This window comes from Anastrepha obliqua, chromosome 4 (assembly GCF_027943255.1).
Source record: "Anastrepha obliqua isolate idAnaObli1 chromosome 4, idAnaObli1_1.0, whole genome shotgun sequence".
In the NCBI taxonomy this organism is placed as follows: domain Eukaryota; kingdom Metazoa; phylum Arthropoda; class Insecta; order Diptera; family Tephritidae; genus Anastrepha; species Anastrepha obliqua.
The window spans coordinates 62,350,797-62,363,791 of record NC_072895.1 but is presented as its reverse complement, the minus strand read 5'-3'; the positions used below and the strand labels follow the sequence as shown (position 1 = coordinate 62,363,791).

At 34.9% G+C, this 12,995-nt stretch overlaps 1 protein-coding gene across 1 annotated transcript; it reads right to left on the bottom strand.

Annotated features, from left to right (window-relative positions):
• Positions 1–473: 473 nt before the first annotated feature.
• On the bottom strand, positions 474–7,777 carry LOC129244650 (uncharacterized). Its single transcript, XM_054882398.1, has 2 exons — positions 7,704–7,777; positions 474–684 (listed from the first exon to the last, which is right to left on the bottom strand). The coding sequence occupies exons 1-2, from the start codon at positions 7,775–7,777 to the stop codon at positions 474–476; spliced, it is 285 nt and encodes a 94-aa protein (XP_054738373.1).
• Positions 7,778–12,995: the final 5,218 nt, after the last annotated feature.

Sequence of the window (12,995 nt, the reverse complement as noted above, 5' to 3'; positions counted from 1 at the left end):
CTGTTTTGTGTATGCTGTTTGCCCATTACGTCTGTCTGCTTTAAACTAACTATGTAAGTATGTACGCCATATTTTAAACCTTATCACGACTAAATAAATCCATTCGCATTATCTGCAAATTAATATAGCACACCCATATGCAGGATTGTATGTATAAAATATGAATTCATACATATTAAGCAGCAGCAGACAGCCATAAAGAACGAGCGAATTTGTAGACAGAAGTAGTTGCTAAACACATTTACAATTTATATTTAAGTGCAAGCATGTAAAAAGTTCAGCATACAAGTATAAGATATTTATTGTGGAATTCGATGGTTATTTGTGGGTTTCATGTGACCTTTGCCTTTCGTTGTACATTTTTGCTTCTCTATCTGCTTCGAACATCTCCTCCTCGCCTCTTCCACACATAGACTCTCAGTACTATGTATTTGACTTCAAATCTTCACCAAGCTTTTCCTCCTTTACCGTTCTCACATAAAGGGATGCCGTGTTTTTCGCTTTTTCTTCGGATAATCATAACCTTCACTTTCGTCCTCCATCTCCTCTTCATAGTAATGATGATGATGCTCTTTCATCGGCTCGGGTTCCTTTACCGGCACCGGTATTGGCAGCGGCACTTTCTTTATGATGGTTTTGGTGTGTACGTGTGTATGGTGCTTGACGGGTACATGTATGCGAATTCTGTGAATAAAACAAAGCGGAGAGTGGCATGAGTAGGAAGCAGCCGTGGAAGGAAGGAAGAGACAATAAAAACATCAATACAAATGTAAATATTTACGTTTTAACTTGACTGGGTCGAAAAAACCCAAATATACACAAACTTATGCAAGTACATACATTATTTAAGGACGTGAAACAATCTTTATAATTATACCATATGAATTATATACGAGGTTTGGCCTCTAAATAACGAGACTGAACACTGTAAAAATTCATGCGTATTTACTTACTTGCGTTTATTACACCGTGCGGCAAAAAATTTTCATTATCCTGAAAAATTTCATATAGACGTTAAACTATAGACTTTATAAAGTAATGCTAAATGCTCTATTTCTTATTTTCTCATCAATTTAATTTCTCATCTCATTAATTTCTTAAACTCGTTTGAAGTTTTAAATGGGAAACGTAAGCAAGGGTATACGTTGCGTATACTTTATTTCATTGGAGAAAAATTCATTCAAAGGGCCACCACGTCTACCGAAAAATGGGCACAATGCGCGCAACGTTTGCGTTAATGAACACTCATTTTGATAATAAAGTTTTATCATTTGAACGTGCTGTTCAATCGTTAACTTGCCATGATGATTTGGCATAAACAACTGAATAATAAACAAAGTCTCCAAAACAAAATGGCTGCCACAGGGTGCCAAAATCGATCCACGCCAATTGAAAAACCCTTTATAAAATTGCAGAAGAAGCTATGTTTACAATAATAGCAGCACGATTTAATGTAAGTTCGAACTATTTATTTATTTTTTCATAAACATCAAGTCTATATTACAACAAAAACCATATAACTCAAAGTATCAAACTTTGTTAGATTTTTTTATTTAGCCCTTTTGATTTGGTGAAAATGAAAATTGCTTATTCTTAGTATTCTTTTATATATACCAGTTGTCGTTAATAGACAAAAAAAATTGATCTCATATAATATTGTGCCAGTTTATAATAGCTCAAAATAGCGTTGTTTTTGCTCGCAGTTTTGTGCATTTTCTTTCATAAAACGAATGCTTGAAAACCAAACAAAAGGTGTCAAAAATTTAAACGATTTTTGAGCCACTTCATGCAACCACTTCATTTTACCGAAATTGAATGGGCTATAAACCACAAACTTTGAAAAATTCTGACTATAAAGTTTGAAATTGTGATGAAAAATTATGAAACTTTTGAAAGTTCTAAAATTTTGAGTTGAATCGTAAATCGTGAATCGTAAGAAATAAAAAACTTATTTAAAAAATAAGCTATACAAATTGTGTAATATGTGCGCAGCTGGGATTAGCTGCTTTCAATTCACTAACCTTCTAGCGAGTAGTGAATAAAACGAAAAATCCTTGAATCCAATATTGCATTTGATTTTGCAGCTTTGCATTATATTCTTTTTGGCAGAGTTTTATGTAATTCTATTGCTTTTCAAAGCATTCGGCCTGAAAGCATTCAAACTATGATAAAAAAATAACCCTTCTTATGCTTGGAAGCACTAGCCTAAGCGCATCGCTTGTTAGTTAAGCAAAATCGCTTGAATATCGCTAAACGAGAAGCGCAGTTCTATAGCAAGCAGAGAAGTGGTGAAACGAGAGCAACCCGAACACAGGAAATTTCAAGGATATATACGGATAAACTTTCAAGGATCAGCATTTTACTATATTTGTTCTGGTGAAAAGCTGTTTTTTGAAATTTTTAAGTTATTTAAAAAATTTGAATGATAAGAAAATGAAACAAACTGTGCATGCAGCATGACTACTTATATTTATACATAAATTCTGTAGTGCCATATGCACAGTCACAATATATACCCCACCTCCATCTTTATAAGTGCACCTTTCATTCGGTTGAAACGTTGCTGCAAGTAATCAGTTGGCAATTGTATCGGAATATGCGCACATTCTCTTTGACAGATTCAACTGACGCAAATATTTTTCCTTTTACTGCAGATTTTCCCTTAGGAAACAGATGAAGATCACATGACGCAAAATCTCGCAAATAAGGCAGCTAGTCCTACACTAGAATTCTGATCTTGGCTGGAAACTTTTTCACTGGCATTGCAGAATAAGCTGCCGCATTGCCTCATTTTTTTAATTAGTAACATTAAAGTGTTAATTTCTGGCCCAAAAACAACTTTAGTGCGGACGAATGCCATGGGTATGCGCGAGATATTACATTTGAGAGAGAAGGCTTCACGCTAAACAACTTGTGGCCGTTGGCGTTTAGCTCATGCCTACGTTTCTAAGAAGCAGTAATCCCACTATTAAGTAGCCACACTTTGTATTATAACTGCGCATGTACCCAATAAGAATTTACAACTAAGGACAGTGACTGACTGCATATATAATATTTTAAAATCGAAATGAAACTCCTTTCATTTTCTAATTTCTTACATAAAAAAACAAATTATTGATTTTTTTGCTTACAAAACTTATAAAATGTATGGCAATATTTATTAACAGTATCTCATTAGATGAAAATGATAATAATAAATTGAAAACTTTGAAGCCGTTTTTTTCAATATTTCGATTTTTGGATTACGACTCTACTGAAGTAAATGCATGTTATGGTAGCAAGAAATTGCATAAACGGGCGGATAGCTAATATGGCTATGGAGTTATTTCATTTACTTTGTATTGGTTCTAAGATCGAATGCATCTACGATCATATTTATCATCCACGTTATTGGAAAAGCTAACTATTACTATAGAAATTATAAAATATGTAATATTATATTAATGGGATATAGTAAATTACACTTCATACCGAAATAAAAAGTTTTTCAGTCGATTTGCAAATGGGCGTAATAATATAACTCGAAAAAATAATGAAAAAGTTACTAGTGAGTGTAGTCTAAGCTAATATTTAATTTTATTATTAATTTACCCATTATCGAGGAAAAAAAGAAATACGGTACGCAACGACTATGGATCTGAGCTTGGACGAGCAGTTAAGAAATTGTAAGTATGCCGAAATATATTTCCCTGTGTTCAACTCTGAGCAATCTGAAATCTTTTGGTTAACGCTTTTCATTCATTGCAGCAACATTTCGGAAAACCCACGTAAAGGATTAAGATTGCGAAAAACCTTAAATAAGCCGATATTTAAACAGAGCGTTGTGACTGATGTCCGTAATAAAATAATAAAAAACAAATAATTGGCGCGTACACTTCTGTTAGCTGTTTGGCCGAGCTCCTCCTCCTATTTGTGGTGTGCGTCTTGATGTTGTTCCACAAATGGAGGGACCTACAGTTTCAAGCCGACTCCGAACGGCAGATATTTTTATGAGGAGCTTTTTCATGGCAGAAATACACTCGGAGGTTTGCCCTTGCCTGCCGAGGGGCGACCGGTATTAGAAAAATGTTTTTTTTTTTATTAATTTTGGTGTTTCACCGAGATTCGAACCAACGACCTCTCTGTGAATTCCGAATGGTAATTACGCACCAAACCATTCGGCTACGGCGGCCGTAATAAAATAATACAAAATATAAAATGACAAATATCAGACGGTCAACAGTAAATAATTAACCGAAAATCGATGGATTTATGGCGGTAAATCACTATAAATATATAAGGTATAGCTCTCTCTCTCCTTTTCCTCTACGTTATATCATTTTTCTCTCTCGCGGAACGAAAATGCCCAAAACGTTGCAAGGCCTTGAAATTTTGCTCTTCATTCTCACTCGTCCATCGACGCCTAAGAAGAGGTTCTCTTAATAAAAAAATGCTTTTTTTTAAATAACTTCTTTTTATAGTATATTTCATTCCCTGAAATTCTGAAAAAATAACCGAAGATATTTCAAAATATTCTAAAACAATATTTTCACTACTCAATAAAGCTCAGAACAATTAAATTCTTCAGCTGTATTTTTCACTGATGAGCTGTACCTATTGGAATATAACTTGAGAAGTTATGAAATCCAAATAAAGAAATTTGTAGGGACTGTTAATCTATTATGATTATGTATTAAAACAAACTTACTTGAGCGAGAAGCTTTTCAAAACTAACCAACAATTTTTTTTTTCACAAATTAAAATAAAAAATATAATATTGGCTATGGGAATAAATTTCCGTCCTTTCTTAGCCAAAGTTACAAATTATTTAAACAATGAAATAATTCATGATATAATGTGAAGTATATCCCATTGGAGGCTACAATGTTAGTCCATATTTCACGCAGCATACGGATTTCTCTGACGAAATATTCGAGTTATTTTGACTTGATCCATTCATTGAAAGCATCGCAATCGTAAGAAGTGAACCGCTCTCCAATAAGTGCTAATGCATTGATCGGAACAGATAGTAATCCGAAAGTGCAATGTCTGGGAAATTGGGCGGGTGAGACAATATTTCTCAATTCAGCCTCTTTAAATATTTGTGGACTGGTTTAGCAACGTGTGACCTGGCGTTGTCATGCAGCAAAATCAGTTTGTCATGTCTACTGTACCATTCCGGCCGCTTTTCTTTCAGAGCTTGATTCAAACGCATTAGCTGCAGTCGGTAACGATGGCCAGTGATGCTTTCAGATGGTTTAAGGAGTTCATAATAGATGATCCCTCTTCTGATCCCATTAGATGCACAACATGACGTTTGAAGCGTGAATATTTTTTTTTTGCTGTCGATGGGCCTGGTTCACCTCCAAAATTTTTCGCGCTTAGTGTTATCATAATACATCCATTTTACATCGTCACTTACGATGCGATGCAGAAAATCTTTTCTTATCTGCCGTTCAAGAATCATCTCACACGTCACCAAGCGTATCTCGATATCCATCTGCTTCAAATGATGTGGCACCCAGCTACCTGCTTTCGGGACCATTCCCATCGCGTGCATACGTTTACCGACGGTTGATCTGTTAACATCCAACTTTTTAGACGCATCATCAAGGGTTCGACATGCGCCTTCATTCAATATATGTTGCAGTTGAGTATCTTCGAATTTTTTCGGTGCCACTTCGCGATCTTTACCACTCATGTCGAAATTGCCACTTTGAAAGCGTCGAAACCACTCTTTATAAGTTGTATTTGATGAAGCGCGATTACTGTAAATATAGATCAATATACGACACGTTTCAGCTACAATTTTCCTTAAAAGGTAATAACAAAGCATGACTTCTCACAAATGCCGTTTTTTCGGGGAGAACGTAGACATTTTTCACGTCAAATAAAAAACGATCTTTACGCTTCAAACACTTATCAACTACTGCGATCGAGACCTCACATATATACACACCTTCACATCCCCAGTACATTACTAAAGCGAGCACAAAAACAGTATCAGCAGCGACACCTCTTTTACGAGGGCGGAGACTTATCCCCATACCAATATTTTTCTGAACTAACTTTTTTTTAAGTATATTTTAATGCCAAAAATTATTATTCTAGACGTAAACTTAACTTAATATGAGTTAAAGATATACATAAAATTAAGTTAAGGATATTTCCATAAGCTGTAAAATCAAATTACGTATACAGCATCATGCCGAATAAATAATAGCACGCAATTTCATCAAATGTTTTCTTCTCAGCTTCATTGAGCTCGATAAATATTCCTAGCAAAAATTATTTCCTGCCTCTTGTAACTCGAATTCTGCTCTATATCTCGCCCACTACTCTTCCTAAGCTAAACAGTCATCATCATACAAATGTTTAAAAGCTTCCTGAATTATTAAAAAATTAATCATTTGGGAGCAAGATTCTCTCATCGCTCTCAACTTACGTAGTTTACGTAACGTAAGAATCCCAAAGCAAGCTCTTTAAGTTTCTTAAGGCTGGGATAATAATTTATACATGTTTCCTATTTTGCTCTCAAGTATATTAAGTTACGCATAAGTCTAGAATAAATAGACTGTTACAAAAAACAAAGTTTGATGACCATCGAAAAACTTTATGCCGTAGCTTTCAACATTGAATAAACCTAAACGTTAATTTTTTTTTTCAAAATTTCTTCAGCTTACTTCTTATTATACTCAACCCTACAAATAAAGCAATTTTTAGAAGAATTGACGACAATGTCCAAAATATAATCCTTGGGCCACTTAGCATAGAATTGCTCGTTCATCTGTCGATTGTATTTAAGAAATCACAAAATATTTTTCGGTATTGTACTTGAAATCCACATGACTGAAAACAATAAATATTTGTACTTCATACTAATCAGTTGCGTCCAATATAATCAAAATATATCAAATATATGTAATTTACTATCCTTGAAGTCAATTTTTATTGATTTTGTGCAACATTATAATATTTCGGAGCACATCTGATATCTTTTGAGGTATACATATACATATATATTAGGCCGGGTCGATTTGTGGGGAGGCAAAAAAATCGCCCATTGCTCTGTGAAAATCATATTCTAGGGATCAAAATAAGAAACTTTGCCGAAGGAACCATACCTCTAAAACGAATTCTGATGTCCCCTAATTTGGGTCGAACTTTTTAGTTTCTTTTCTCATGTAAAGGCCAAAAATGGTGATATTTTGAAATGATTGTATGAGGAACCCCCCAGGGGAGTTCCAGGGGGTGTGCCACTGGCATGGGTGGATCGGCCGTCCAAGGTTAGTGGGGGTCGGTCATACATTTTGACTCGATTGGAGCACTCTAAATGGGTTAAAGTGGGATTTTTCGTTCGTCCCAAATTGGGGGACATCAGAATTCGTTTTAGAGGTAAGGTTCCTTCGGCAAAGTTTCTTATTTTGATCTCTAGAATACGATTTTCACAGAGCAATGAGCGATTTTTAAATCGACCTAATATATATTATATATACATGTATGACCATCACACATTTTTAAATCTATTCTACAGGTACGGTTTCAAAACTGTAATTGTCTATTCTGAGGTACATTTCACAATTCGGAAATCGTTGGTAAAGGTGTACACTTCGTACAAAAAAATTTCCTACAGGGAAAAAAGAAATATACATTTTTATATGTACATATGTATGTATGTAAGAGTTTTGTTTACCTACTATTCAAATTTAAATTAATACACTTACTTTAATTTCTCCTCGGAAGGATAGCCGCCAGAGAAAGCAAACAACATCGCAATGATGATGAAAAGTGAAAGCATCTGCACAGGAGCACATAAGCAGTTTTGTGTACATAAATAAAGAAAGTAAAAGGAAATGAAAAATGTAAAGTCAAATAAAGCGCATGAAATGAAATGTGTGAGAATAAAATTAAATGAGATTATCAAAAGATGGCATATTGCCTGCAACCCAATAATAAAAGTTGTGGCTTTTAAAGGGGCCAATGTGTGTGATTGTGTGTGTGCCGCCTCACCATGCAGTAAAAGTATCTTTTACATCAAATATATCAAATATCACAAGACACTTGTACTTATGTACCACATACATGCAATACTTATGTCAATATGTACGTATGTGTATGAAAATCTATGTGTGTAGCTGCATGTACTCGTAGCTGGATGTACACATGTTTGTTGGCATAGATACTGTTGTCGGCTTTGTACTAGCTTCCTTAAATATGCCTTTTGTAAACATGCCATAAATATTGAAAATACCACGGAAATCACTTTTCCTTCTAATATTCCAACTAGATGGGTACTTAATATTCTACAGGGTATTTCAAGTTCGAGTTCCTTTCCAGCAGGGCTTTGTTTTGGCAGCAGTCATAGTTTGATGGCATAACTTTTGAGTGCTGTTAGGCAGAACATCTAAATATACTAAAATGAGCTTGATTTTATTAGAGAACGGAAAACAAGTAATTAAAGTTCACAACGAGAAGGGTGAATCTGTTAAAGCTACGTTTCGCAACGTTGTGCATTTGGTATTTTTGGTCGTTTAATTGTTTAAGAGAGGTCAGAATAATAAAACTGAAATGAAAAATTTGAGTCGGTTGGCTCAGTATAAAACATAAAAACACCAATACTTGCTCTTCACGGCCGTTTCATTGAAAATATCACTGCTGAAAGGAAAATCATTGAAGAAGATCATAGTTCGCCAAGTGAAGGGCATTTACGTCAATTGAGTCCACGCTATACAAGGTGGTGTAGGCCTGTTGTAGATGGCATGGGTATTAACGACATTTGGTTTCAACACAGCCAACGAAATTGACAACTTTTTGCTGAACAATTTTACGATATTCTGCAGCAACTTTGCGGCTAAAATCGTACAATGTAACGTCATTGGACAATTTCCTGTGGCGCCGTCACAAAGTTGCCGTTCATGTGAATAGAGAAGAAAAATTGAAGCATTCAATGAAATTGAACTAAATTGCCAAGTTTGAGCCCCACTTATGTGTATGCTTGAATTTCATCAAAAATTTCACTAGAAGAATCGATATCTGTTAACGTGGGGACCCTTGGAAATCAACTTGTTAATTAGGGTGCACCACTTTCCTTAGCGATACTGTTTTTCCATCGGAGCTATAAAGCTACATATTATACTTATATTATAAGACTTGCGCCAATATATTTCGGAAAAATATTAAATTTCACTTGAACAGGGCCAATTTGAAAGTACCTACAATAGATATTGTTTTTATATCTCGATACTTTCGATACTAATAATGACGTTTTGGGAAGATAGGTTTAAAGAAAACTTGAGTATCTCTGACAAACTTTGATCCATTTGGGCTTTTAAGGTATCAATGGGTAGGCACACTTTATCACACTTTTTATTTCCTAGAAAACTTACGCCACACATTTTTTTGCAAATGTCAGCATACGCCAAAAATTTTCAAATATTTTTATTCATCCCTCTTAAGCATAAACGCTTCTATTATTTGAGATGATATTTTGGAAAAAATCTTTTTAAAATTGAGTTTATAAAAAACTCATTTTCGGCAGATATTTTTACGGGAGTATTTAAGACTACATATATAATAAATTGTATAATTCGAGTTGAGGAATAGTAACTTGATGAGGCATTCTAATGCATAAATGTTTATAAATAAAGTATGTGTAAAACTCGAACTTGAGACACCCGTTTGCTTCTCCTCTTTGCATAATTTCATTTTATGCTTTAAAGGAGTAATTAAATAATACGGATTTTAGTTGAAAATTTGTGTGCTTGCATATTTAAGAACCCAAAATTAATAAAACTTTATGATTTAAATTTGATTAGATGGCACAATATAATTCATGTTGTACCGTAAACTTACACATTTTATGATGTGCATAGTTTAGAGCTCGATTTATGTTGTTGGGATAATTATCGGTTTGGGGATGAAGAAAAGAAAATGCTGTTTTTGCTGATTTCCTGTTTTACATTAAAAACTTTTGATACTTATTTTAGTTAATGGCTTTTGTGAAATAGCTCATTAAAAGATGATTTTGTAATAGATAATTTGTGTATTTGTAGTTGGGTATGGAAATTACGAGGGGTGCCTTTTATATGTGGGGATTAGAGAACAAAAACAAATTTTAATCATCGAAAATCACTTTATTGTTTTTCAAAATATTCTCCATGAAGATCTATACACTTTTGCATGCGTTTGAACCAATTGTCGAAGCTCTTTTGCCACTCTGAATGAGGTACTTCCAAAACATGCATTCTGAATGCCGCAACCGCTTCTTCAGATGTCGAAAAGGGTTGACCTCTCAGTTTGTTTTTTACGTACGGGAATAAAAAGAAGTCATTCGGTGCCAAGTCAGGACTATACGGCGGATAACCCATTAATTCGATGTTTTGGGTGCTCAAAAATGCAGTTGTTTTAGCCGATGTGTGAGAGCTCGCATTGTCCTGGTGAAGAGTGATCCGTCTTTGGCGATTGGTTTTCCTAATTTCTTGGAAGACAACTGGCAAACAAATGGTTGTGTACCACTTAGAATTTACTGTTCTGCGTTGTTCTAGTGGTCGGTTGCGACATGTCCAATTTTTCCGAAAAAACAGGCGACCATTTGCTTGGAAGTGCTTCGTGCGCGAAAAACTTTTGTTGGATTTGGCTCATCTTGAACTGATTTTGGACGACCTTCACGAAATTCGTCTTGGAGTGAATTACGACCACGATTGAATTCACATCGATAAACACTGGTCCTTGATGGAGCTTCATCGCCAAGAAATGAATTAAGTTCATCCATGCAATGTTGCTGAGTTAATCCACGTCGAGGTTGTAATAAATAATCGCACAAAAATGTTCACGATTTAATTCCATTTTTGGACCGAGATGAATCTTTTAAGTTACTGTAAACAACACAAATAGCGCTGGCACTTCAAAACGTTCTGAGTACGTAAAAGCCAAAAAATGTCAAACTTTGCGATACAGCTGTCAGTTGCCAGATTGCAACACCAAATCCCGAAATATAAAAGGCACCCCTCGTATCTAATTTCATATATTTTGTAATTATTACACAGCTCAACATTTTACAATCAGAAAATATACTAGGTCGTTCAATAAGTTTTGCGGTTCGCTCAGAAAAGCACAATTTCATGGTTCGAAATGCACTTTACAATTCAGATTAGTCTCCCTGAGCATTAATGCACTTATTCCAACGATATTCCAATTATGAATTCCATGCTTGAGGTGAGAATCTGGAAGGCCAGAAAATGCGCTTCCGTTGCCGTTATGACTTTATCATTTGATGAAAATGCTTTCCACGCATGCATTTTTTAGGTCTGAAAACAGATGGAAGCCACTAGGGGCCGAATCTGGTGAATACTGTGGATGCTCCACCAGTTCGAACTTTTATTCATGGATTTTAGTCATTGTCAAAATGCTCTTGTAACACGGTGCATTGTCCTGATGAAAAGAACTTTTTTCTTTTGCAAACTGTGTTTTTTCACGAACTTTTTCCTTCAGCTGATCTAAAAGAATTTATTGTTTTACCAGTTTGCCAGTAATCCACATACGAAATTCCTTTTGCATTCCAAAAAATCGATGCTAACACCTTCTTCGCCGATTTTTAGACACGAACTCGTTGCGGAGTCGAAGAACCAAGTGATGGGTATTAAAGAAGGGCACCCTTTAATATAAATTAAAATTGTGATATTGTTTAGAATTGGTCTGGAACAGTTTATGCTACGGTTCTGGTGTTTGATATGACCACATTTTTATTATGAAAATTCCACTCTAGCATCGATAAATGGGAGGCATGGGGGAAAAATTAGGCTTTATTAACTTAATACGTCATTTGTGTCAAAAGTGATATATTTGAAGTTGCAAATTTTTAGGATGTAGCACATTAAAAATGTCCCATTCTATTTAAGTGTGTCAGATCACTTATAAAGGGTCTATCCAAAGTGACGCCTAGATGTGAGTCATGAATAATCGGTAATAAAACAATACCTTTTTTAAGTCAAGTAGACAGATATATCATTTTGCCCAATAGAACGACGCGTTAAAATTATTGAAACGTATTATGAAAATGCTCGATCTTTAAGAACAATATATGGCAAAACTTGTGATTTTTTTCCATAGTGATGAAGCTCATTTCACACTGCATGGATTTGTCAATAAACAAAGTTGCCGCAACCGGGGAGCAGAAAGCCCTCGATTAATTTCAAAAAAATCATTGCAACCATAAAATGTATTGTTTGTGTAATTTTTGGACTGGTGGAATAATTGACCAAGTCTGAAACATAGCCATTCGTTTCGGCAATCACCGTATCGTTTGAATAAAATCTTTTCCCGTTAGCCATTTCTTCAAATTGGGAAACAATTAGTAATCCGAGGGATGCGAAGGAGCCAAATCTTGAGAATAGGGGGGATGTGAAACGATTTCTTATTTTCACTAATTTTGCGACCACAACTGCTCAAGCGTGAGCTGGTGCGTAGTCGTGATCGAAAAGGAAGATCTCTTGACTTCCTCAAATCAAACGAATGCCAGCAAAAAGAAATATGCCGATCTGACTGAAACTTAGCTTGTGTTCTTCCAAGAGATGTTACTTATTAAACATAAGCTCGATAGGCATCAGTAGCGCTATCTCTTTCTTTTCAAACGACCCGCGTATCGCGATCTAAGTCTCCCTCAACTCCACTAGATTACTTTTTTGGGCATTGGTATATTTCAGGCACACCCTATTTATAGTGAAAGGCAGAAATTTGGCGAGTTTCATAACCTATACGAAACTTTAAGACTGCATTCCGTCAAATTGTCAGAATATATGTGAATGAATTTTAAAGAATGATACGATTATCACACTAAGCCCATTTTAGTCAACAAACATTTAAATAAGACCATAAGTCGTAAGTTATTTATTTGAAATTAAATTAAACATTTTTATTGAAAATTAAGGAATTCAAAAGTTATGAAATTTAAAAAACGGTAATGGTAAAGAAGGGGGAAATTCTACTGCATATAAATATTAATTATATTATTTTTAAGC

Excerpts from the sequence above, each read along its gene's own strand:
- LOC129244650 (XM_054882398.1), bottom strand. The coding sequence starts at position 7,777 with ATGCTTTCACTTTTCATCATCATTGCGATGTTGTTTGCTTTCTCTGGC. Across the intron at positions 685-7,703 it reads CCTTCCGAGGAGAAATTAAA|AATTCGCATACATGTACCCG; the intron begins GTAAGTGTATTA and ends TTTTATTCACAG.